Below are 25,327 nucleotides of genomic sequence, written 5' to 3'. Positions count from 1 at the left end.
TATTTTAATATATTCTTAAAATAGCTATTCATCGTAGCTATAAGTCTTAAGAGCGTTTTTTATAAGCATTAAATGCTCTTCCCATCTTTTCTTAATAATAGGATACTCTTTAATATCTTTCTCAATCTTACTATACTCTTCGAGAGTTTTCATTTCTAACTCCCCAAGAAACTCTTTTGCAATGTGATCAAACTCCAGAGGATGGTCCTCAAATTGCCTGTTGCCCGGCAGAGACTTATCCTGCTTCCTAAGGAAACGGAGACTGTTCTCTGCAGTATCATTTAATTCCACAGTAATTCCGCCTGATAGTCCAGATTCCCTGTGCGTTATAAGGTTCCTTTCCTTCTCATTCTTAGGCGCCCCAGATAGCTTCTTTAGTTTCGGGAGAATAAAATCATCTAAGACAAAATAGTTCTTCTTATTATTCTTCTCAATAAAGCCATAGCATGACAGCAAATCGTCATTAGTATATTGCTCGTTATAATTCCAACAGACCTCGTCCCCAGTGTTATAATTTCGGGTTGCTCTGAACTCATAGTAGTCTTCAGAAAGCTCCATATGGCAACCGTCGGATGCATGATTGAACATTTCTGCCAATGGCAGCATGACCTGGATTACTTCCTCGTTAATGCCTCTGCACATAAGCATTCTAGTCTGAGCAACTATCCATGCCTTCTTGAACTCCTCTTCCTTGATGTCAATATTCTTTTTCTTCTGACTCAATTTGGTCTTCGTCCAGTCGCCAGTATACATGGCTTTAACATCGGCCGCCAAGTCGTTGGTTTGGCGGGGCAAAGCTTTGATAACATTATCTGGCCATGTCAAAACACTATCTCTTAGAAGCTCATCAGGGACTTGATCAAGGAAGCACCACGCGTTCTTCTCCTTCTTTCGAATACTCTTGGCGATCTCTAAAGCGTAGTAAGATTGAGCTTCGCAGCCCGGATATTCATCTTTAATTTCTGCTGATATATCGCTACTTGTATATGCTGATTTACAAGGAACTTTAAGAACTACATCACCTTTCTGTCCTTATTAGATAAACGCCGTAAACATTAAGATACTACGTTATGGTTACATACCTTAATATTCCCTGTTGCAACAAAGCCTGTCTTGTTATTGTTAGTCATATAAGGTTTAACCTTTGTTAAGATAAAGCCTTCTGCCATTGCCCAATTAACAAGATCTTGAAGGGTTTTCATACTTAGTAAATTTTAAGTAATAAAATATAACCTTGAAAATTAATTATAAATTTAAAGGTTTAAATACTTATAAGATATTAAGAAAGTAAAAAAAGAATTTTTAAAATATATATTTTAAGAATATATATATAATTTAAGTCTTATATAAATAATTATTTAATTATAAATATTAAAAATAAACGTAATTGCTTTTTATAAGTCTCTAAATACAGAATATTACTAAATCACACACTAAACTCTCTGTAATAGGGCCATGCAGACGTTCCCTCCCAGGCGTCATATCCAAACCTCACTGCCCTCTAATAATTGCAAGTTACAGAGTATCCATAGATGCCATTCTGCGTCACAGCACAATAATGGTCAAGATGCCGTTACTTGTGTCCATGAATGGCATAGCCAAGATCTTTGCTACACTTTCTAGAAGCCCCCAGAAGCCCACGAACGGATGATGTCCACTAGAGTGTTGTGGCACATTTTTAACATGCTTGTCTTAATCGAAAATGAGCCACACTGCAAGTCTAGGCGTCCCCTTTCTTGCCACTGATAGTCGGACCAATGATCCGAAGTATCAAGGCGCTGGATAATCGTCATTACCCATGCACCTAATGCTCAAGAGATGAAAGAGATGCATCAAAGGGCCAGGCGTCCCCAGCGCTCTGATGTATTTTTCGTCTACGTATCTGAAGACAAGCAATACTTATCGGAGTGCTTTTGTCCACATATGCACCAGTGTGGACAAGAGCTCCCCCCAACATTGAGACCTTTCGCTAATCAAAAGAATTGCAACATAGTTGCTTGAGCCCCCGGTAGTACCAAAGATATCTGCAACTGACACGAGAGCCATAGTGGACACATCCCCAGTACCCTCACAAACCAGCAAAGGTCACTGAACAGGGGCCTTCAGATGGTGTAAACCCCCAGATCGAAACATGTCGAGTTGATACGGTGCCCGAATGCGATTGAAGCATGTCGATCGTGGAGCTGAACAGAGATATATAACAAAATGAAAGGAGTTGGTGGCATCGTTCAACCTCAGTGGCCATGATGCTGAAGAGGGAAGTGGTGATTATGATGAAGAGGATTACAAATGAAAGCGGTTGACTATTGCCTCTCGGATGCAACATTGGGATGTTCAAGTACACGAGAGTCGCATCTGGAGTAGCGGTGTTCTTTCCTGTGCACCAGTCTGCCTATGACGGCAGGAGGGCTTATCTGCTGCACGGTAGGTGCCACCATAAACGTATCGGTGCTTCATTTCCAATTGGATCTGGAGCGAGGCGAGGTACCGCCAGTATTGTGTCGCGCTGCTGTATATCGGATGTCGGATGGGGCGGTCTCGGGGACGTTGGGGATAAAAACGTATTACGACTTCGTAGGGAAGTTGGACTCGACTGGAAGTGGTTGTCAGAGGAATGGTTTCGAAGGAACTGGCTCATCTAGTGTTTTTTTCATCAGCGTCGACGGCACAATGGACCAGTAACTTTCTGTCGTAACTCACCGGCGTATAGAAACGATGGTTCGGCTGGCTTATGGGTCTTGGTGGAGGGAAAGGGCCTCCCTGATGACGAGGTTGAACATGCCGATGATGGACTATCGAAGGCGTCATGGCTCATCGGTGAGCAAGCTTGAAGGCCTACACAAGAGTAAGCTGATGAACCGTTGTTTAGAAGCCATTGTTTGAATGGTCTTTGGGACAATTTGAACCGCCGTGAACTGACATGATCTCTCGACTGATCCACGTACTTGCCAACGCAATGCGCAATGAGATGTAAGAGACAGTTTGTTGCATGAAGTGGCTGCGGGCTCGGCTCGGCTCGGCTCGGCTCGGCTCGGTCAAGTCTAGTAGAGAAAGGTTTGAGGGGGTTAGAAGAGGTATAGAAGTGCGCAGAAAGGAATGTTCATTCAATCAAGGAAAGGCTTGAAGAACCTCGCGTGTAAAGCAAATGTGACGAGTGGTGACGCAGGTTCTCGGGTCAATCTCAACGTTGACATGATCTTGGAAACAAAACAGGGTAGAAAGACTACTTCGATGCCGCTCCCCACCAACACACAGACTCATCCGGCCGGCCTGAACTGTGTGCTGTGACCATGTCTATCCACCGGGCCAGCCAGCGTGGACATAGAGAAGCAGCATAAAATGGGAGTGCGGGGGCGGAAGGGACAACATTGGGAAACACGGAACATTCGACAAAATGGAATCTCACGTACCATTGCTTCCGCTTCACGACTGTGAAGTGACAGATTAAGATTGATGCAAAGCCTTTCAGGCTAGAGACAGGGTGTGTTGAGATGGCATATCAGTCCTCGGCATGAGGCACGACCGACTTCAATGCCGCTCGATGCATCGACAGACTACCAGGCTAAGAGCAAGCTCAATCAGCCTCGAGTCACAGTATCCACGACGAGCAACATATCAGTCTCGGTGCCATTGCCAGGGAAAGATAAGCCTCAGTCTGACGATCTTGGGTCAGGCCTACGAAGCGAGTTTTGACGGTTGCTGTAGTGGCGGGGATTTCGGACCATCTTTATGTTGGAGCCAACAAATGGTGACAGTTGTTGGTTGTAAGTGTGATATCCACAACTTACGGACTAGCTTGCGAGGCAATACGGAGTGATCGGCATTATTACTGGGAGCGCAGAAATTCCATTCGTCATCGGACGAGCGGAGTAATTGTGAGACTGCCTGACCGTGTCATACGACCTTGTTGAAACCATGATTTTTACCGCATTACGAGGATATTTCTGTTGGTTCTGGGGTTCAAGATATTATGTTATCATGGAAAGTGGTGTCATGCTTTATTACAGGGCGTACAGGTTCAGGGGCTTCACATACACACCCAATTGAACCCAGCCCGTGCCTGCCGATGTAGATCTTTGCTATTCACAGCTATAGTATCACTCTAGCGACCTTTCCGCAAACCGCTAGCGTCTGGAGCTAACTGTCACACAAAGCGGGGTAGCGAAAAGATCTCCTGATCTCCCTACAAACTCGGTCTCGTAGATTCTTCCCGTTCCCCGGGGAAACGGAAACCAAAGTGGTGTACTCCGTAGCTACTAGCTAAAAATAAGCGTGCGTGTGTCAAAAATATGAGGGTGGCGATACTAAAGACGCCGCCAATCTGCTCCTTGTGAAAGAACCTTTGGTCAAAACGAAGGTACAAGACGAAGACCTACAACAACGCTATTATTGGGAAGTTTCTAATTTCGTTCATAGATTCATATCTCATTTTTAGCACCTGGGTCTTACATTCATCGAGTAAGTTCAACGCAAGGTTTCTGCTCTGGCATCCCTGCCCGCTGATGATAAGCGAGACCCGTTCTTGCCATTGTGTAGTAGACACTGGTGCCTAAATTATACATGTCGCTTGGATGCAGTACTCAAGTATGGATACATAACATCATGTTTGCAATTGTTTCACAATTTCGGGGCTGTAATAAAGTCAAATTTAGCTAATGCAACCTATGTAAAGATTTTTAGAGCAGCCCGCAATCAGGCCCTTGATCCCTGCTATGACAAGTCGGGAGCTTGTTGCTTGCAACCAATGGGAAGAATTAAAAAAAAAGTCAACGATAACATCGCAACAGCGTAGTGCATGCATCCACATTGAAGTCGCGAGACTACGAGACAAACTGTATCAATTTTCTCTAACCATACTTAGCGGCACTCTATAGAAGAGCGTAGCAATACGAGTAACTCTATATGCTAGTCAAGTTTATACGCGTAAATCCAGAGCAGGCACTGCTATAATTAACTTGGCTCTGACAACCTCGGCAATTTCTTTATTGACGTTGATTTGCGGGGGGGGCTGGGGTGAGAAACTCAGAGTCCCTTGGTACTGATGCTGTCAAGAGCCTCAACGTCAGTGTCGAGACAGCTTGGTTTCTCACTGTATGATCGCAAGTTTTCTCCAACAACTGGGACGCCCGGGTTAGTACATAGACATCAGCAGATTGCTCCAGAATTTGACTTACTGTACTGTTCAGTGCTGTAACTCAGCATATCTTTTAAAAGTTCGCTTAGAGATGCCACCTCAGCCTGGAACTCTAAATTAGCCACACCAATTTTGCCAACAATACGTTCAGCCTCATTTATCTCAGCCTCAGCCTCAGCTTCGCTGATATTATTTTTTGGGTCTACAAAGTAGATAACTGTAATTAAAGCAGAGCATGACATTACGTGAAAATGCTCTAGCATCAGTGTCACAAACTCTAGATCAGCGCTTAACCAGATAAGATTGGTGGTACTTGAGGTTGTAGTGAGAAACCTTTGCCTCCAACGGAAGCAGGAATAGGCTTCAAGAATGCCACTATCTGTTGCAAATATATGGAGCTGCGCTGGCCCGTTAACATATGGGCTCATAGGCATATTATACGGTCCTTCAACATCGATTGTCTCCATCTTTGGTTCCGCAGGGACTAGTAATACAGCATTGTATGATTCGTTGGAGTTATAAATACGCTCTGTCCACGCAACTCGGACCGGCCTGCCATTGACTTTAAAGTAGACATTAGTTTGGTTATTTGCAACAGTACGCCTGAATTTAAGCCAGCCATTGTATCGAATCGACCCTGATATTACTTTTGGACTGTTGCGGGACTGGAGACAGGTCTGTGGATTCACTGTTTCTCGCGGTTTCACTTTTAGGTTCGCAGCAAGGAGCCAAAGCCCAAGAACAACAAGAATCATGCCAAAAGGTGCCGATATGTTAAACCCTATGCAATGCACCATGAGAAAAGCCGTACATGCCACACCCAGCGCGCAGTGACGCGACGGAGAATCCATTGACTTTCGCTCAACTGGAGTTACCATCAGGGAGCTTAGCACAAGGTATGACTGCAACCACTTGTTAGCTCATTGCTGGCAGCGAGATTGGGTCTTTCATACAAAGTATCCAATGAATATCAGTGTTAAGTCTACCCAAGTACCTGGTATCACCCATTTCAGTACCAACTACAGCCGAATCGGTAGGGGACCCTCATACTTATCTGTGATGTTGTAAACAGCGATAGCCATACATGCAATACTGCTTCATACCATACTAGCCAAGCGTAGAGTTCGTGAAGCCATGATGTCTGTTGCCTACTGTGGCGTAATATGTGAACAAGAAGGACGTCTGGGGCAACAGAAATCAACAGTGGCAGCATATTAAGAAGCGACAGCTGCCCAGCTCGATAGCTCATACTTTTGAGTGGCAAGTCACCCTTATTCGCCTGCAGTATGGCAATAAGGTTCTCGATTATAATGACATTTGAAATGAGGAGCCGCGTTACTCTTGGTGGCGCAAACCCCGAGTAGTTTATGTTGTCTGACTCTAATAGTGCGGCGTGATGTGATCGGATACTTTTCTTGCATTGCTCAATCCATGAGATCAGTAGTCTCGAAATAGCCCCCTGGTCTTGAGAAGCCTTTCGGTCATTATGAAGCCTCTCATTGTTTGATTCCCTTACCTCTTCCACAGAAGGCTCGCTTCGAGGAATGTTAATCTTGTCAACATAAATTCGCAGACAGTGTGACCGAGACAATAGCAAACCAGTAACTATATTAATAAATAGTATTATAAGCCAAACAAATGCAAATCTCATCCTGTAGTGACTGTTTTGAGGATGGTGACGTGCTTATATACTCATCCCGCCCACCGCGAAATAACCCAACAGAGTCTTGCGCACAAATAGACCTCAAAATAGACTTCATGTGCAGGATCTAAATCGGAACCTGTGACGCATCATGCCTTGATTTCTGACGATTGAACTTCGACATTGGTACTAGTGGAGTTACCATAGAATTGTTGACTAAAACAGCTGGTTCGACCATTTCTTGAAACATATGATCAATGACTGAACTCTTGAGCTGCCGAACGAGAAATCCCCGGTTATAAAGGAATGTTGTTGCAGAGATAGTAAACAATTCTTCACTGAAGTGTACAGGATGGACGTCTAGGGTCAGGACATGAGGTGAGCAGCATTCGCCTAGGCTGACCCTTTCTCGGAAGTTCTCATCATGTTCATCGATCTGATGAGGTGGACTGGGAGTAACGAACCCTGTCAGAAAGCGCACAGTCTTTTCCAAGCTCTTGTGAAGGCCGTCGGGCGCATATAAGAACAGGGTAACCTGGCTATCGGGATGAGAGAAGAACTGGATGTATTGAAATTTCATGCTACAGGTGAATGTGTGGAACACATAGGACATGTCATGGATGTTAAATATTATCGAGACTCCTTCAGTAGTCAGAGGATACCTTGAATCTTTAAAACTGAGTTTATATATGTTATTCCTTAGTACTACCTTGAAGTTTTCTTTTCGCGTTCTCTATGTATTTCGCTCGCCTCTTTTCGAATTTAGTAACATACTCCTCTCCCATTAGAGCCGCAGCTCTATAGCCCCAGCTAAGCAACTTGCTGTCTTTCATACCGTCGTTGTGCTGTGTAGTCCTGTCGTGTTTCCTATTGAAGCCAACCCGAAATACTCCACGAGATATTGCTTCTATTGTGACGAAGGCCAATGAATCAGGCAACGGGAATTGATTATTTGCAATATACCACCCTAGTAAGTGCAACGTGTTCTTCTCGCATGTTTCCTTAGTTCCAAGAGAAAGAACTTGTAATAGAGTTAGACCACGCTCTATTCCTTGATCGCCTGCTAAGATAACACGAGGCGTAATAGTAGTAGGGTTTTCGATTCTACAAATAGGCCAGTTCTGGTTATCAAGTCTAACAATGAAGTCTTCGTCCGGTACCTTGGATAGTAAAGAATCTTCTTCTGTTTTGCCGCTCACTGTTGCTTTAGCCCCCTTTCCCTGCCCCGCCTTCTTTGGTTTCGCTTTGTTGCTCTTTATTACTGATTTCGTGGTTGGCTGTTTTGTACCCGACGAAACATTCTTTTTCCGACGGGGGCGTTTACATGCCTGAATTACCTCTTCATCAGAGTCGGATGATTCAGGAGTCTTCCTTTTGTTTGTGTCTTTGGTTGACAACTGTTTTGGACTTGTAACCCTCTCCTCATCAGAGTCAGATGATTCAGAAGTCACCCTTCTGTTTGTGTCTTGATTTGACAACTGTTTCAGACTTGTAACCTCCCCGCCTAAAAAGTGCACCTGTTGAATTATGGTCTCTAGTAGACCTTCAATTTTGGTAGAAGGATTCCAGTGCCAGGGGCTTGTGGAATGCTCCTCAAATGGAATGCGGTCTGTATTGGACTGATCAAGATAGCTCTCTAACCTTTGGTGCGTGCTCATGTTAATCCCAGGTGAGTGCCTTACGAGCAGCTTACCGGCCTTGATGCTGGTTGCATTGCTTTGGGAATCTCTGCCTTGTGAAGCTCTTTTCCCTTCAAGGTTGAAAGAAGATCGTAATGGTTGAAATACACCCTCTGCTGGTTTAGAAACAGACCCAAGGTCATTTGTAAGTGTTCTAGATTGCATCATGGTATTTCGCTTATTGCCTGTGCTATCTGCAAGATTTTGGGCATTTGCACTATCTAGTAGTTTCTTGACGTCTGGGTTCATCTTCACTCCTTGTGGATCTAATCCTGGCTGTCTTGTGTGTTGTTTCGCCGGACAAGGCGTTGTTGGCGATGGAGGGCCTGAGTCATGCGGAGAAAAGTCACCTGACGGATCTGAGGAATTCCGCGAAATGAAAGATGAAGGAGAGTCAGTGGGCGAACTAGAATCAGATGAAATTGTCAACGATGAGAGAGGGGTGGACGGCTTTTGTAGTGAATGACTCTGACCTCCTCCTTGCCCTTTTGGACTGATACAAACTACAGTATCGCACGATGAGGGAGACGATATATATATTGGCGAGTGTCGGGGATTCTTCTTTGGATTGACTAGCCCTCCAACATTGTCCGATTCACTGCTACCTTTGGTTTGTAAATAAACCAGCCTGCTTGGTGCTTGCCCTGATGTCTGTTGCTGGCTAGCCTGGGACTGGGCGTTGACGGACTGGGCTATTGCTTCTGTCAAATCCTTTCTAAGCTCATCAGCCTCAAACCTGAGATTAGTAATTTCTCTCTCGAGTGCCTCTTGCTCAGCTTCCCCTTCCTTCAGCTGTTGACAATGGGACTCTGCAACTGCTTGAGACTTAGCCTCTTCATCCCGAAGCTTCTTTTGGGCCTCTTTGAGTTTCTTGCGCAGTTCACCCAAAGGTTCGAGCTCATATTTCCTTTTAACCTCTCCTAGAGTATATTTATCAAATGCTTCTTGTTTCTCCTTCTTAACTTGCTTCAGCTGCTCCTGAAGTCGGCATACGCTTGAATTCATCTCATTGTATTGCTTTTTCAACGTATCGACCTGAACCTCTGCATCACTTATCTTGTTCCTAAGGCTTTCATTTTGTTCCTTCACCCTTACTACCTCCGTCTTGCTCTGGTCTATTTGGGCCTCCAGATGGGTTTTATCATCTGAACCTTGCTCGTGATTGCGCTTCATTGAACTAAGCTCCTGTTGAACTTTTATCTTTGCACTGATCTGTTCTTGGCACTCTGACTGTGCATTGTTGAGTTGTTTCTCTAATCCCAAAACCTTCTCTTTCATATCCTCTATGGCCTTGGAGAACTTGGAGTCCTTACCCTCGATTTCCGTCACATTCATCAAGCCCCTTTCCTCAGCCTTAGCTAGTTTTTCTTTAAGCTCTTTGGTATCATTCAAGCTCTTTTGCAAATATTTCGAAACCTCATTTATGGCAGTGGAGATGTCCAGGTTATGTTCCGTTCCAACGGTTTTTTCTTCGGGGCCCTTGATTTCATTTAAGACGCTGGACAACTGAGCTTTCAGTTTCTCTTCAATCTTAATATGCTCCCTCTCTTTCTCTTTAGCTTCCTTAATAAGCCTATCTTTCTCCTTGTTTCTTATTTCAGCTGCCTTATTGTCATTCTCAATATTGCTTTGTAGAATCTTAAGTTCCTTTTCAAGCTCTTGCTGATTTGCAAGTAATTTGTCTCTTTCTTTACTGAGATTTGTAAACTCAATCTGGAGTTTGTTGAACTTTTCACTGTTTGTGTTTCCTGTACTCAATAGCTCAGCCTCTAGGTGCTTGGTCTTTTCTTCCAGTTTGTTGACCTGCTTCAGAAGACCTTCAACCTCCTGCTCTTTATTACTTAATTTTTCCTGGTAATTCTTGACTTCAACCTCTCTCTGAGAATGCATCTTGTTGATATCTTCAAGGTCTTTCTTTTGCTTCTCAACCGTCTTTAGAACAGTATTATACTTCTCTTCTATTTTACCAACCCGCTCCTGACAGACTTGACGTTCCTTCTCTCCATCGTCGAGCTTTCTTTGAATAGCTTTGACTTCCTCGTCTTTCCTACAAAGGTCTCTGGCTAGATCATTCTCTTTCTGCTTTACATCCTCTATATTCTTAATTGCCCCTTTTCGTTCTTTTTCTGCGTTGTTGACTTTATCTTGTTTCTCCTGGAGCTGCCTCTCAAGTTCTTCAATCTTTTGGTCCCGGAGTTTTAGCTGCGTACCGTGATCTATGTTATTGAGATTGGTGTTATGGATCTCGGTCATTTCTGCTTTTCTCTTATCCTCTTTATCGAGTAACTGTGTATTAGTGCGTTTTAGAAAGTCCAACTGCTCTTTTAAGACATCTGTATCAACTGTAATCTTAGCCACTTCAGCTTTCAGGCTCTTATTGGTGGCCATGAGAGATTCCTTTTCCATTCGTTGCTCATCCTCGAGCTGAGAAAGCTTCGTCTGCAGACCAGAGATTATGGCTTGCTTTTGTGCCATAAGCGTATCGCTGTCTGCCCTTTCCACATCGTGTTCCCTTTCTAGTTTCTTCATTCTGTCCAGTTCCAGTTCAGCTTTCTGTATGTTCTCATCTCTTTCCGCAACTACCCTTTTCCACTGAACCTCAGAGGTTTGTAATGACTTCCGTAATTCATCCATCTGTTGTTTTTGTGTTCTAACTTCCCTCTCCCACATATTTTTATTACTGGTTATCGCATCAATTCTAGCTTGCATGCCATCTGCGTACCTTGATGCCTTTTCCTTTTCTTCCCTCAAGTCGTTTTCCTTTTGTTCTATAATGGCCTTATCCTTTGCAGCTATATCCTCTTGAATTTGAGATTTCGCTTCTTGATCCTCTAAAATACCCTTGATTCTTGTGTCCTTGTCTTTAATCTCCTTCTGGAGGACCTCAACCTTGGCTTGGAGATCGGAGAGCTCCTTTTCAGATTCGACTTTGTAAGTCTGCTTCCAGCTACTCTGATGCCCACCTGTTCTTTCTCGACCAGCAGCAGCAAATACGCTGTGAGATATCTCTTGAAGCCAGTTCTCCTCCTTCTTGACAAGATCAGGATGAGCGACAGCAAAGAAGTTATAAGCCTGGAACTTTAAATGAGACCTGTTGGATCTAGGATTATACGTGGGCTGAACAGACACATCATCGGGCTTGCTTCCTGTTGCTGTTCCATTCTTTTTCATCGCTCTGTCAACTCCACGAACCATCAAAGACCATTGCTCCCAGCCTAGCCCTTGCTCATCTGTCTCAGAGGTTGGGTATTTCGTGCAAATGTTCTTTTCTTCTCTTTTAATTTTTCTCAACAGGTCGTCACTTATTATGTCACTGAGCACCTCTTTTGATAGATCTGGCAACTGCGCGGATAGGTACTCAGCCTTCTCCACATCTTCGCTTATTTCTGCTAGGAGACCCAATGTATAAAGATGATACATCTCCATCCTCTTTGCAGCTAGAGACTCTTTCATGAGTATTACCAGATATTCGAGGTGAGGCTTCGATTGTAGAATCGTTCCTATATCAACTAAATGCGTACTCCTTTTCCTTTTCGAAGACGAACCCTGTTCTTGTGTAATAATTGTCTCCTCCACTGTATTACCTTGGGTTATAGAGCCCTTTTCTGATACGCTATTTTCAGTCCTTTCACTGTTCAAATGGATGACCTGATGGTTTGGACTGTTAGCATGTAAATCCCACTCATGATCACCGACTAAGACCGGGTTGTCATTCTGATTGATGTCGAGATCTCTTTCTTTACTCTTTCTTAGCTTCTTCTTTCTTCTTCCTTCATCAGCGCCCTCCTCTGTAGCAATCGCCTTAGGAGTGCCAGTCGTCACGTTACCTCTGCGTCGTGCTCGTACACTCGTTCTTCTCAAATTGTACCGTTCTTGAGACGTAAACTGTCCGAGAGCTTGTGAAGACCCAGTCCTCATCTCTAATGTCAAGCCAGCACTAGACGGGATGATGGAGCTTAGTTGTGGATGGATCTGACTTAAATAGCCGCTGACACTTGAATGACGGGCTCTATATTGAGAGCTACACTATTATGACCTATTGAGCTACTTTGTATGCACTGAACGCTGCTCTGAATTAAGGTATGATAAATATACTTATATACACTCCAAGGCTTCTTCACCCTCATTCAACTCATCCGTCTCCCTCCTTGCAGTATGTCATAACCTAACATTCTCACAATGAACATTTGCATTCAAGTCCATCATGCTCGTGACTTCCCCCTTGCCTTATCCGATAATCTACATGAGGAGAAAGCAGGCCCAGGATACTCAACACAACGTCCATGATGTAATGCCTGACAATTCTCACAAAAGATAAGCAATACAGGTCGACTCTTTTGGCGACGAGTGTTTGGTCGGTTTGGGTCAACTTGATTGCTTCCACAGAAACATCTAATTTTATCCTTCACACTGGTATCCCTCTTTAACTCTTTGGCGACAGCGTCGGCAACAAGATGTGCTAGTTCCTTATCATCAGACTGATCTTTCTGGATACCAAGAGAAAGCTGTGATTTGATTTGGTCTGTCAAGCCTTTTAAATGACTCACAAGCTCGTCTAACCCGGGATGGCTGAATTCCAGAGGTGATGTCTTGTTATTAGTGCTGTCGTCGATGCTGGAAATGGTCGTGATCTTGTCGCTTAGCTCTTGAATTTGCAAGGATAATCTGTCAATACAACTGCCTCCGTTATCCAATCTCGACGTCAATTGAGCTGTTTTCTCCTTCAACGAGGACAGCTCATGTAGAATTTGCTGGGGGACCTCTCCGTTGATCGTTTTGACACCTCCCAGAACTTGAGCTAACACATCCTTCATTAAGAACTCTCGATTTTGACCGTACCAGAGATTCATTGTGTTGTAGTAAAGTTGCATCATCTTCTCTTCTGAAGGTTGAAGCTGTATTGGATGCATTTGCTTCGGCAGCTGCTGGTAGGCAGCATAAGTGGTCTGGTCCATGCTGCAGGGTGACTGGATGGGCACAAGCAAAGGAGCACAAGGTAGAAGTAAATGCCCAGGCGTTGGAAAATCGGATTTGATCTGGCGGGAACCCTACGTAGCTCTACGGAGATGGGGTATAACATATTTATTCAACAGCATAATCAGCGACGTGCATTCTGGTCTTGTCAAATGCTAACAAGTCAATCAGAATTGAACCAACAAAACTACCAACACGCGCTTCAGTATCTCTTGACCCCGAAAAGTCGTTTCCCAGAATATCATCACGTTGGTGACCGTTACTACATTGTTATCATTTCTCCACTTATTACATGGCCAATTGTGATCATTGAAGGGATAACCCTTGATTGGGGCCAATCGATAGCATGAGCTTACCATTCTTGGATTAGACGTTGATCACGTGACATTGATACCCCGCTTTTGTAATATTATAAGCCATGTAATGTAAGGTCTGATACCGATGTTTGGTATCCTGTTGGTTCTAAAGTTGGACCAACAAGGGCATCATTGCCTCTCAAAAGTACCAGAAGCAAAGCTTTTTTGGTCCGAGGTCCGAAATATCTCGGTCGTCCTCATCTGATTCTTTTGGCCCCCAGTACTCAACATCCTCTCCAACGCCATGTAGTTCCTCCTTACCCATGTCATCAGACTCCGAGGCAGAGCACTGATCGTCATCGACCCTGGTCGAATGGGAGCGGCGGATCACCGGAACCCAACTCCTTCTAACATCCATGTGCTCTGGTGATTGATCCAATATCATGCATATCGTCTCTGCACCCTCCAACACTTCATTGGCGAACTCGTGCAACCATTCGTCTCGGTCGAACGATGCGCTCGGCCAACCATTTCCCATTCGTACTGCGGCTATATCTGGTTGGCTCTGATACCTCCGGTACATTGTTGCCCAAGCGATCTGCTCCTGTAACTCTTGATTCAGCAAGTCAATAATGCATTGGCGTGGCTTGACGCTGGCGCATGCGACCAACAACTGAACGGAACTCTGCAGCCGCACTCGCTCGCACGAAGTTGCATGATGTAATAGCTGACTGGTTACTTCAATTAATTCCCGTAATTTTGTATCTTTTTCCATGATCAAACACTCGGGGGCGCTATCTGTTCTGAACATGTTGTCTTGCGCGACTCTTTTATGGTTACAACGCACAAAGAAAGAGCAGTAACCTAACATGAACGGTGCTACTCAAGGTAACACCTAATGCAAAGCATTGTTTTCCCTAAAATTGGATACAATAATAATAACATTTACTGATAAGTGACAACCTGGTCCGTTTCAACGGTGATAAGATAGAGGCAGCCAATCAATCGTCATAGCCAAGACGTCCATGCCAATGCCAATTCCGACAGTATCTCACTATCCTGATGCAGGGTAAGTAGATTTGTCTCCTTATCACACCCCTGCAGCCGATAAAGGCAAGTCAGTACTGTGACTGGCTGTAACTCATGATTCCCCACTAGAATTCGCAGTTGAGTAAGGATGCGACTAAACCCGCCACTAAATCCGGGAGGAACTTGGTTCACACTGTGTTTGACCAGACGATCAGTGTTGTTGATACCATCGTACATGGCGACTAAGTCCAAGTAATTTATGTCTTCCTTACATTCGGTGCTGGTATGGGCTTCGGCCAGTATGGTGACCCACGCGAAATGCGCACGGGATCGAAGATGCATTAAATCGAGTCTGAGTATAAAGACAGAATCGAAATTGTGTGCAGTCATAATTCGTAGTACTTTGCTCCAGTAAGGGAACGTGAGGCTATTGTCTGTGTCTCTTTCAAGACGAGGAATTACGCGAGTGCTCGGTATTTCCTGATCCATACATCCCCCGTGCACAACAAGAAAACGGTTAATAGTCAGCTTCATGTCGGCGATTAGGGATTGGGCGCAAACAGCTGATGGTTGAGCCAACCGCTGATGGCCAGGCCTTGGTCGGCGGGTTGATTTGCCTCGTTGGTAAGGAACCGGTGGAAGAGCCTTTTTTCTGAGTACATCAGTGGTCGAAAGAGGTTCGCTTCTGGGGATCATGGGGTGGTTTTTGGCATTTGGACGAATAAAGGACGGGGGCGGAAAGGTTGTTTCATTACCAGCCTGATGCCCCTGGCTTGGCTGTGAGTCATGATCGTACAGCTTGAGCAACATAATTATCGATGTAGAGAACGGGTCGGTAGCTAAAGAAAAGGGAGCCCCCGAAAACGAGAGATGGGGGGTTCAACAGTAATAGTGGTAGTATCAGTCTTGCCAGGTCATTTATAGGACCATTATCGTAGCAATTATAGTAAAGAAATACCGCCAGTGAGTTTAAAGTTTAGATGGAAAATGGTTATGTATGAAGGACTTGAAAGCTCTCTGTACGAGATGGAGTAAATATAGATGACTAAGGCTTCGAATCCCGGGACTGTCGCAATCTTCAGGGAAGTATTATGGGTCAATCTTGTCATTTGTTGTATTACCAGACGTCAGAATATTACAGACTGTTACAGTAACACACTGCCTGCCTTGGACTACAAAGTGAAGTTAGGGAATGTTGATCACAGAGCACAATACGGATGCAGAAGTCTAATGATCTAGGTTTGGCACTATCAGATTCGATGTTCATGTACGGGCACCAAATCGTATTCAAGGCATGTCTGTCGACAACTGGGACGTCAAGAAGAATAAAGCATAGTAAACAGATCTAAGGGTATGAACTCGATGATTAAGTTATGTAAGAATCTGATGATCACATTCACCATATGTCCTTACAACGGATAGAAGATGATGCTAAGAGCTAGCAAAGTAACAGCTCGTCACATCTAAGGTGTCTCTACAGATAGAAGAGTGTCATCGTCATTGTCAGAAGACTCATCATCCTTGATAGACGAGCTTTTGACCCCACGAGATCTGCGATCATCCGCAAGTTCTTGTCGGCACCGTTGCAGCCATTCGACCGGATTCTTTGAGAAAAGGCGTATGATTTCAGGCCTCAGTTCCAAAGTAGTAGCGCCAGTTTTGTTGTCCATTCTCGCCCTCGTTATTGTAACCGGATGTCTAGTGAGCGCTTTAGTAGCTTGACGTCTATTAGCAAGAAACCTTGAGTGGTGTTTGGGGAACTGGGACGGGTTACAATATTGTTTTGTTGGAGAAATACTCTTGGGCAAGGCGTCGTCGGCTGTTGGTGTTCCTTGAGAACAGGTTACGTGTGTGCTTTGTTTTGATCGGCTGTGGTTTGAAGGGGAGATATTATATGCCGCACCGATTCCAGGAGCACTAACACCATACTGGGAGTCGCAACCAACTGAATCGTGTATTTAAAAATAGAAGCAAAAGCCGTAGCGCAGCAACTGTAAGTCCGTGCTTATTATATTTATAGCCAAAGACAACTGCTTCGAGATAATGAAACTAAGAGCCTTATTAAGCCACGAGACGATCTCTGATAGACTTGGATTTCAATTGGAGATGACAAAGAACGTGCCGAAAGGCCAGAAAGGATCAAAAGGATCGTGTATTCATATTAATATCCTAACTTGACGTCCTATAGCGAGTGATAAGTAAAATTACAAAGGCGAGCTCAAAACATCGGGGTGACAGAAGATAAAGTCGTACATGAGAAAGGCTTCCCAGGTCTGGAGAGGCTTTTCTCATGGCTAATTACTAGCACGTCGTGAACCACTCTTATGGCTTGCGGTGCGTTGCCTAAGACTACGTCTCGGCTCTGACGCGCGTGGTTCTACAAGCCGTCGAGGTGGCCTCGATTTGCGAGTACTCCGTCGCTGTGGCCGCGGGGAGATGGGAGAAGGTGACTGCTCTCGGGCCCTTGAAGTGATTATTGACGGTTCGGTGACCTGACTCGGCTCCAAACTGTTGCTGGCTTGGCGTGCGATCTCGACTGCACGGTTTGTTTTCTCGTTTTCATGGTTGACTCTAGGATCTGACATTGAAGGTAAGACGGCATTCTCCGGTGGCGGAGCTGCAGACATGGGAATGTGTTTCTCCTGCTGTGTCGAAGCCGGGACACCCATGTCGGCGTAAGGAGCACGGATTTCCGTCGTGGTAGGGGGCGGTACGTGAACGCAAGTGTCCAGTGAAGAATCTTCCTTTTGGCGTTCATGCTTCCATGCATATCCAGGTAAATCTCCCCAGCTCTCATCCCAGATGCCCCTTTGCTGCCATGTATGCTTGACTGTTTCGAAAGCTGCGGTACCAATGCGGTCAATGGATTGAATCGACTCCTCCTTCTTACTATATTTCATCAAGGGACTCAGATCAAAGCCCGTCCCAGCGCCTGACTGGCGCCAATGAACCTTCTGAGCATTTTCCTCCAAAGTCTTGGAAACCAGCTTACCCAGTTGATGCAGAAATCGGGATATCGGTCGCGTTGGTTGTTTCAGGCTATCGGATGGGAGATCTAACATAACCCCTGACCGTCTTTCCATGTCATCTCTTTCATGCCTCCATCTCCAAGTCGACCCATCATCACCCTCCCATGCATCATCCCAAATACCCTCCTCTTTCCATCGGGCTACGACGATCTTCCTGGCCTCTTCATCTATGGATGCGGGATCCAATTGTGGACGATTCACCGGGTGATCATTCATGAGCTTCTCAAGTCGCCCCCTCTCTTCTTCTTGCTCGCTTTTGAACTGCGAAAATGGAAGAGACGGTATGTTCTCGTATTGGTCTTCCCACCGGACTACCTTATGTTTCCCGTTCTTTCCATTGCTCCCAAACGGAAGCGAAGCTCGAGTGAAAGAATGGAAGGTCGGAAGGGAAAGTCGTGATGGAGATCGATTGAATCGAATACTCGTGCCAGTTGGTTGATTGCCGTGCTTGGTAGACATTGCCTTTGTGTATCTTTGTTATAGACGTTTTTCTTTCCAGCTTATCAAGAAATTTTACGGCCTTGCGAATATCGTACCGCAGATGCATTTCAGCCTCGCAAGAAAGAGGTACTTCTAAGCGTCTTTCAATGGCCAGGTAAAGGCCCTCCCTGTCCTTCGGTCGTTGGGTAGAGACCGGCTGCAGGGCTTGTTGGTTGCATGTTGATGTGTTACATGTTAGATTACCTGTGTAATGGACCGTGTCCAGCATCCACGAATAACAATGTTGGTGCCGTTGTAAGTCCGTGCGCCAACGTGTGTACCTCCTTCACTCTACATACCTGGCCCTGTTGCGATTACTTTCAACCCCCATGAAAACAACCCCTATAGAAACGCCACATTGCAACCCCTCAGAGGACGAACAACCCCCGTCGCAAATTCTTATCGCCTCAGCGGTGTCGCCCGCAGATCAACATATTTAACCTGGACAATACCCGCATTACCATCTTTCTTGTAGATACTTGTAAGCTACTTGTAATTTCGCCCATTCAACTTTTGTTATTCCTAACACAGCATGCCTCACTCAACAAAGACAACCACCGAAGCGGCGCAGTCGAGCTTTGATTACCAAGCTTTCATCCGAGAATTCCGTTCCGTTTTGCAACACTATGGGTCAAAGGTATCAGCAACGAAGCAAAAGTACTGAAATTATTGAAACTGACATTGGGCTAGGAACCTTGTCTAGTGGTTGATTCCATTGACTTGAGCGAGGTCGACACGGCTGAACCTGGTAGCGAGATACCCTGGTGTACATTTCATGATCGGAAATTTGAGATTTGCGTTACCGCGCTTATTGAGGAAGTAGATGCATCAAAAGTTGTCGCGCAAGAATAACCCAGTATCAATTGAAAACCCATTCAGAGCATTTCAAATCGATGTTGTTACACAATAATTAGAGCCATGTTATTCTTTGTCAATTTCTGCCACTGCTTTTATACTGGCTAATTCATTATGCTGGCCTTGCAGTTGCTCAACTGCCAGATAAACCGTAATAGAAGAACACTAATCATTGGCAACATGCTTGATGCTGAAATGAGAGGCTGCCTGGCATATATGACAAAGTCGAGAAGCAAAGGCCAGGGCCTGGACGGTGTTGCTGGTGCAGTGCATAATATCAAAGTCAACAAGCGAATGCTGACATTGAGGCTTGTTGATTCCATTACACAGGTCCAGTGCTGTAGTGGTTATCACGCTTGGTGGTCATTTCAATTCAGCCGCCGGAAAATGTCAAACAATATCCTGCAACGGATCGTCTATTACAGTAACCTTTCATTGAAACTTTGCCCAAAGGGCCTAAAACCAGCTTTGGCGTGGTGCAGGTTGGGGATTTCTGAACGCGCGTAAGCCTTCCCTACTAGCTAGTTTGTAGATTATAAATAGCCAAAAGGTCAGATTACAAGCTGCCTCCAATTCAGCCCTTCCCGTTAATCCACACAACCCATTCTATTAATGTTCTATGCCCCTGCGTTTTGAGAATAATATGCATCCTAACAAGATATCCTGCGCACCTATCTACCTTACGCCTCAAGAAGTAAAACGCTCTGCCTTGATAAAGCTCGAGGCATTGGAAACCCTCAACCTGCATCGACAATGGGTTGATAATTCCGCAATATTTTTAAATAAGGATGGCTCTTATTCGCATAAAGTGGTTGACAAAGGGTCCCTTCAAATGCATATACAGACAGCATATTTTTCCATGGCCAGTTTCATTTACTCGCCAGGATGCAAAGTCTCGCCAGAAGAAGAGAGACTACAAAATGCTCGTCGTCACCTCCTAGTCTCGATTCTTGCGCACGCATGGCTCTGGGGAAGGCCTAAAGTATTAGATAATCAAGGCAATTTCGTCGCTTTTGAAAAAAGACAAGTAATTGCACCTCAAGATATCCTTGATTTCTTTGGCAAAGTTCGGGCTCATGAGGCAAATTATACCTATGAAGAAATACAAAAGTTTCTAGTAAATGCACAAGAAGTGCCTTTGCATTTAGATAAGTCAAAGTGGAATTTAACGGGGTTTATTGCATGTTTGAGGTGGGATAACTTGCATAATCTATATCATAATGGAGGCCCGTGGTGCTCTTGTCGGCTTGAGAAGGATCGCTACCCACCACCTTACTATGAGACTTTCCCAACAAAAGGTGCATATTTTGGCATAGCCCGCCGATTTAGACATTGGCTCTTTCGTGGCAACAATGAGAGGGGGAGAGCAGGTTGTGAGGTGGGGATGACTAAAGCTGAATACTTAGAGAAAGATCAATTATAGCTCCTCAACCGCAGAAGTTACTTAATTACATAAAAGACCAAATCAGAGCAAGAGTCTGCCTTGCTGTTTGTAATGTCATCAGGGACAAGTAATTAGTTACAAAGGTTGATATCTTCCTTCGAATGTGAAAGTCACAGTAGCTACAGCTGTGATCTGTGCCAAAGCTTATTTTACATTGATTAAATTTGGCAAGTAGCCTCTAATTCCGGCCGAGACAGTATCAGCACAATCAAACAACAACCAGATTGGGGACAGCAGATCAAATTCCCATACAGTAATTCTTCTTTATAAGCTGTATTAACAAAGTAATACAAGTAGTAGCTAGTATTAAGTGACTATCAGCAGGTAGAGCTAACAGATTGTAATCGACGCAATTGCTCAACTACATATTAGACTCAGCGGAGTTCATAACGTCTTATCCAAGTAAATATACTTAATTCCCTTGCGACACGAAGTTCCAGGGCGTATTTACTATGACTTGTGAGGAACGCGCACAGAACAGAACTAAATACCAAACCATTCTTGGTTTACAGGAAGAGGAACGATATAAAACGATATAATGCCACCGGTCCAAGATATAAATCCAACAACTCCTGCTTCTTCTGAAGCATTCAGTACGACTCATATTCTCTTCATAGGAGTCCCCCAATTTGCAGACATAGCTGTCAATGACATATTGACGGTAAGTTTGGATATTGAAGACGAGAGAATCCTGAATACAGCTGTATATAACATCGTTACGAGTAAAGCCGTGCAAGAGTTAAAGGAACAGCTAGGACGATCCTTTGTTAGCTAAAGAAACAACAAGCTGGTAATTCATCAAGGAGTCATGACGGTACTGTTCGCGGGTCAGGACCCTTATGTTACGATCGAGTTTAGGACGTCGAATTGGTTGGCAGAACAGCTAGAAGGCAACCGGCTAACCGATTACATTTGCAATCTCCATGATAAAAGGCTTGTCGTTTATGTCTCCTGTACTGTCAGCAGTTGGAGCCCTGTAAGCATGGACGAGTTCTATTATCAAATGAGGGTGATGAAGGCAATCCATGGGAACATGCGTGTCTACCCAAGAGAATCAGAGGCCTTATGGGATGAGCTGAAGATCGGAGACGTACGTGCCTTCGATGAAATAGCGGCGTCAGGGATCAACTTTATTTATCGGCCAAAAACCTGTTTCGGAGTGGGTAAATGTTCCCTGCCTCTTCCAGAGGGCGAGCACGTTGTGAAGAAGAGTTATAGCTGTAGTGGCAACGACGTCAAGGTTCTTCATGCCCCAGCACGACACAAGCTCAGTTGCCATATACCTCGATCAGAAGAGATACCCAATACAGACAAACTCAAGAGTCGACATAGAAGGCCTGCAAAGAAGAAGCATGAGAAGCCTGATTCACACAAGAACCTCTGGTTTCACCAAGAGTACCTGTCGTCATTTGGTGTATTGGGAGAGTTTAGGGTATTCCTTTGTCAGGGCAAGGTTATCAATTCCGCCATAACAAAATTTAGCGCTGGATTTAGGGCTGAGGATGAACTCTCAGGCCGAGTCTTTGCAGCCAAGGCTGTTGATGAGAACGCATTTTGGTGGTATTCGGACGTTCGGGAACAACAGAGAAAGAAGTGGGAGGAGCTCTACACATTTGCTGAATTTGTTTGTGATGCTCTTAGTCGGAGGCACGATGCTCAAGAGCACTACGAATCCTTGGAAATTGGCTTGCGCCTTGACATTGGGGTGTCGGAGTTGACGTCCAATGGTGTATTCTTCGTCAATGAGGCTACCCGGTTTCACTGCGCCGACTACATGTCCGATATCATCTCAATGCCAAGTTACAGGACCTCTGAGGTACTGGGCAAAGCAATAGCTGAAGTGTATAAGTCAGGGCGATGGTAGACTGGCACTACGGTGACCCGCGAAGGTTCTTTAGAGCATGCTTAGATGGTAGAGATGTAATTTTAACACTGATATTCTTGTTAAGAATTCCATCTATACAAGATGGCAGGATTACTAAACAATGCGGACGGCTGACTGTTGACAGAGTGGTTTACTTGAACTTGTTGGAAGAAGATCCATGAAGATTCAAGACAAATCCAGGACACCAGAACAGTCAGACAACGCGTAGTACAAACCACTTCGAACAGGCTCACAAATAACCAATTGATACAGTAAATATAGCCAATGAAATTCTTACAGTAGCCCCTCGTAACAGATTGAGGTAAGGCGTGCGGTTTGCATCAGGTCTTGGCCAGATTCACCTCTGATCAGGAGAAGACAGAAACCTACAAGCCTCTGAGGTTGGAGTTTCCGAGTCCTGGTTTTGAACTTTCATCTCAACGGTCCCCACGCGTCTTAAAGAGAATTTTGTACTGCCATCGGTCGGGTAGCTCGTGAGAGGTTGACGAGCAACTCAATATCCTCCAGTGGAACATTGTATTGCCAGGGGCTATTAGTGCAGGAGCCCTCCTGTTGCGAGGGTGGAATCGATGGGAATGTGCTCTCCAGTCTCGACTTTTGCGGTCTTTGGGTGCTTATCATCGACTGTATACTCATCTTCCCGCCATTTGAGCCCTCTTTGGATTCGCAAACTCTGAAAGATCCTGTTTCAAGTGGATGATGATTCGCATGTTCGACGCCTTCTTGACTGGGATGGAACGAAGTGTTTGTGATAAAGCTTGCATCATATCGAGGCCAAGCAGAAAGAAATGTCTGGCCGTATGGCGGTTGTTGTTGTGCGTAGGTCATGCCATTGTTTAACGCCCTTGCCTGGAAAGGTATAGAATCTATGTGTTGCATTTGATGAACTGCACGAGGAGTGGTGGCCGTTGGCGAGGAGCCCAGTAGTTTCTCTGTCTGGCTCCTGTGACTTGTAGCTTCGAGTGCTCTCTCTGTTGCGGCTGTGCTTTCCTTCGTGTTGATAAGACCCCTCAATTTGTACCAATTTTCAATGGTCTCAGCAATGACCTTTGCCGGCTCTTCAAGTGATTTCGAGAAATCTTCTAGCCCATTGCTTGCCAGATTAGACATATATTCATCAAAGGCGTTGGCTGCAAAGGGCCTTTGTAATCTTGAATCCTGGTTAAAAGATAGTCTTTCTGCTGCGAACTTCTGGGATACTTACTCTACCCTCTTCAAACCGTCGTAAAACAGTGACCCAAGGCCAAATTTCTCTCCGAGACTGTAATAAGCCTGGCCTTCTCTAACCCAGTATATGTTCCTTCGTTTAGGTGGTGAGTCATCGGCGTTGTGGAAGATTTCATCAAACCTAGCCTTCTGGCTGAAAGGGCAGTCTTTTCTGGATATAAAAAGTTGCCTGAGAATGAACCGAAGTATTTCGACCTCTCCCCGGCGCCCTGCCAACTGTAGGACATATTTACCTATGCTTTCAGCCTCGTGGAATCCTGAAGACTTGGGATCAAGAAACGAGAGGGGCGACAGGGCCAACTGTTCAACCTTTTGAAGAAGTTGGGCGGAGACTCGGATGGTATTTCTTTTGGAGTCTTGTGCGATATCCCTCTCATCTCGCACGCAGTGAGTGACCTCCGGAGATGCATCGGGTAGATTCCTAATCTCTAATGGCTGAGTTCCATAAGGAGTTGTATTAAGCCATGACTGGATGAAAGGTTCTCGCATGTAGCTATTGGTAGGTGCTGGAAAAGGTTCTTTAGGTAGAGCTTGATGATTATTCCGCGAGGTTTCTTTGCAAAGTCGTTCAACAAAGAGTTTGACCTACTGAGACCTGAGCTGAGTGCCTGCTATCCCATCAAAACATCATACCTCTTCTTGTTGCCTGTCTGTCAAAGTGATCGAGTCTGTGGTGTATAAATATAAAAGTCTTTCGAGCCGAGAAGCGATTTCAGGGTCCGCCATGGCTGTTTGCCTATGCGCCTGCAGGGTGAAGATTGGTTGTGAAGCGACATGCAGTGTTATGTAGATTGTGGTTTTGCTTTAAGACCTTTTTCTATTGACGCTGAAGTCATACCAACAAGTTCTGCGTCGACCGCCCATTACAGATCATTGCTGCAAGGGAGGGTAACAATGGAGTAAGAATATACTCAGTAGTAATGTGATCAAACATATTGTGACGTGGTTGTTATGTGAACCCTGAGTAAGGGGATTCACCATTACAACAGTAATACGGAAAAAGTCATGTGACATTAGCAAAGTACATAGTTGCCCGCATTCGCTGTACTGATTCCAGCGCTTGAGGCCATTTTACCGCCTCGGAATTACTTCCCCAGTAGAGGCAAAGTATTGACTTGTTGGCTATCAGTGCTGCTCTTTGCATGGCCTAGATTGCTCTTTTTTTACCCTATCTTCCACTATCGAAAGCAAGCTCGAGTAGCTTGGCACTCGAAACCTTCTTATCTCGCCTGATCACCAACATGATGTTCCTTTTCATTACTGTGTCCTTTCTTATATGCCTAGTTGCTTCGAAAAAGGACCAGCATGAAGTTTGATGCCACTTATTCGCTAGAAGAATAGCTAAAACGAGAGTCCCAGACCCCAGCATCCTCTAGTCCAGGCCTTCCAATCCATCAACCACATTTCCATCACCACTATCATACAACTGCTACAATGTCTAGCAAATATAGCGCACGTTCTAACCAAGGCTGGAGGAATTTCAAGGTCCGTGATTTATTGGTTAACAGGTCCAACTTAACTCTAGTCAACACGGATCACGACTTTGCAGTTCTGATGAGAGACAACATCGACGAGTCGATGTTCCACCTTTATCCACGCTTTGCGCCCCTGATATCTCAGCAATCGTCCAGCGATTAGTGAATGGGTATCGAG

General features: G+C 44.8%; 9 protein-coding genes across 9 annotated transcripts; 2 read left to right on the top strand and 7 right to left on the bottom strand.

Annotated features, from left to right (window-relative positions):
- Nucleotides 1–24: 24 nt before the first annotated feature.
- BKA55DRAFT_546880 (uncharacterized protein) lies at nt 25–1,202 on the bottom strand (the record flags this gene model as incomplete). Its single annotated transcript, XM_046190966.1, has 2 exons — nt 25–1,026; nt 1,083–1,202. The coding sequence occupies 2 exons, from the start codon at nt 1,200–1,202 to the stop codon at nt 25–27; spliced, it is 1,122 nt and encodes a 373-aa protein (XP_046041357.1).
- Nucleotides 1,203–2,197: 995 nt separating this feature from the next.
- Nucleotides 2,198–3,446, bottom strand: BKA55DRAFT_262568 (uncharacterized protein). The gene is made up of 4 exons (XM_046185431.1): nt 3,411–3,446; nt 2,946–3,041; nt 2,701–2,792; nt 2,198–2,638 (listed from the first exon to the last, which is right to left on the bottom strand). Exons 2-4 carry the CDS (start codon nt 2,989–2,991, stop codon nt 2,411–2,413), a joined length of 366 nt encoding a protein of 121 aa, XP_046041356.1. The 5' UTR covers nt 2,992–3,041; nt 3,411–3,446; the 3' UTR covers nt 2,198–2,410.
- A 1,399-nt stretch (nt 3,447–4,845) lies between these two features.
- Nucleotides 4,846–7,389, bottom strand: BKA55DRAFT_628411 (uncharacterized protein; the record flags this gene model as incomplete). The annotated part of the gene is made up of 5 exons (XM_046196896.1): nt 4,846–5,117; nt 5,175–6,019; nt 6,238–6,316; nt 6,404–6,739; nt 6,945–7,389. 5 exons carry the CDS (start codon nt 7,387–7,389, stop codon nt 5,023–5,025), a joined length of 1,800 nt encoding a protein of 599 aa, XP_046041355.1. The 3' UTR covers nt 4,846–5,022.
- Nucleotides 7,390–12,657: 5,268 nt separating this feature from the next.
- On the bottom strand, nt 12,658–13,481 carry BKA55DRAFT_668644 (uncharacterized protein; the record flags this gene model as incomplete). Its single annotated transcript, XM_046197907.1, has 2 exons — nt 12,725–13,481; nt 12,658–12,694 (listed from the first exon to the last, which is right to left on the bottom strand). Exons 1-2 carry the CDS (start codon nt 13,408–13,410, stop codon nt 12,658–12,660), a joined length of 723 nt encoding a protein of 240 aa, XP_046041354.1. The 5' UTR covers nt 13,411–13,481.
- A 403-nt stretch (nt 13,482–13,884) lies between these two features.
- Nucleotides 13,885–14,694, bottom strand: BKA55DRAFT_586139 (uncharacterized protein). Its single transcript, XM_046194531.1, has one exon. The coding sequence runs from the start codon at nt 14,594–14,596 to the stop codon at nt 13,925–13,927; it is 672 nt and encodes a 223-aa protein (XP_046041353.1). The 5' UTR covers nt 14,597–14,694; the 3' UTR covers nt 13,885–13,924.
- Nucleotides 14,695–16,931: 2,237 nt separating this feature from the next.
- On the bottom strand, nt 16,932–18,489 carry BKA55DRAFT_586136 (uncharacterized protein). The gene has a single exon (XM_046194530.1). It carries the CDS (start codon nt 18,240–18,242, stop codon nt 17,049–17,051), a length of 1,194 nt encoding a protein of 397 aa, XP_046041352.1. The 5' UTR covers nt 18,243–18,489; the 3' UTR covers nt 16,932–17,048.
- Nucleotides 18,490–19,761: 1,272 nt separating this feature from the next.
- BKA55DRAFT_720238 (uncharacterized protein) lies at nt 19,762–20,541 on the top strand (the record flags this gene model as incomplete). Its single annotated transcript, XM_046200986.1, has 1 exon — nt 19,762–20,541. The coding sequence occupies one exon, from the start codon at nt 19,762–19,764 to the stop codon at nt 20,539–20,541; it is 780 nt and encodes a 259-aa protein (XP_046041351.1).
- Nucleotides 20,542–21,370: 829 nt separating this feature from the next.
- On the top strand, nt 21,371–22,426 carry BKA55DRAFT_698165 (uncharacterized protein; the record flags this gene model as incomplete). Its single annotated transcript, XM_046200488.1, has 1 exon — nt 21,371–22,426. One exon carries the CDS (start codon nt 21,371–21,373, stop codon nt 22,424–22,426), a length of 1,056 nt encoding a protein of 351 aa, XP_046041350.1.
- Nucleotides 22,427–22,639: 213 nt separating this feature from the next.
- On the bottom strand, nt 22,640–24,526 carry BKA55DRAFT_668642 (uncharacterized protein). Its single transcript, XM_046197906.1, has 4 exons — nt 24,308–24,526; nt 23,908–24,109; nt 23,668–23,825; nt 22,640–23,605 (listed from the first exon to the last, which is right to left on the bottom strand). The coding sequence occupies exons 1-4, from the start codon at nt 24,398–24,400 to the stop codon at nt 22,883–22,885; spliced, it is 1,176 nt and encodes a 391-aa protein (XP_046041349.1). The 5' UTR covers nt 24,401–24,526; the 3' UTR covers nt 22,640–22,882.
- Nucleotides 24,527–25,327: the final 801 nt, after the last annotated feature.

This window comes from Fusarium redolens, assembly GCF_020744475.1.
Source record: "Fusarium redolens strain MPI-CAGE-AT-0023 chromosome Unknown BKA55scaffold_33, whole genome shotgun sequence".
In the NCBI taxonomy this organism is placed as follows: Eukaryota; Fungi; Ascomycota; class Sordariomycetes; order Hypocreales; family Nectriaceae; genus Fusarium; species Fusarium redolens.
This window is presented reverse-complemented; position numbering and strand designations above follow the sequence as displayed.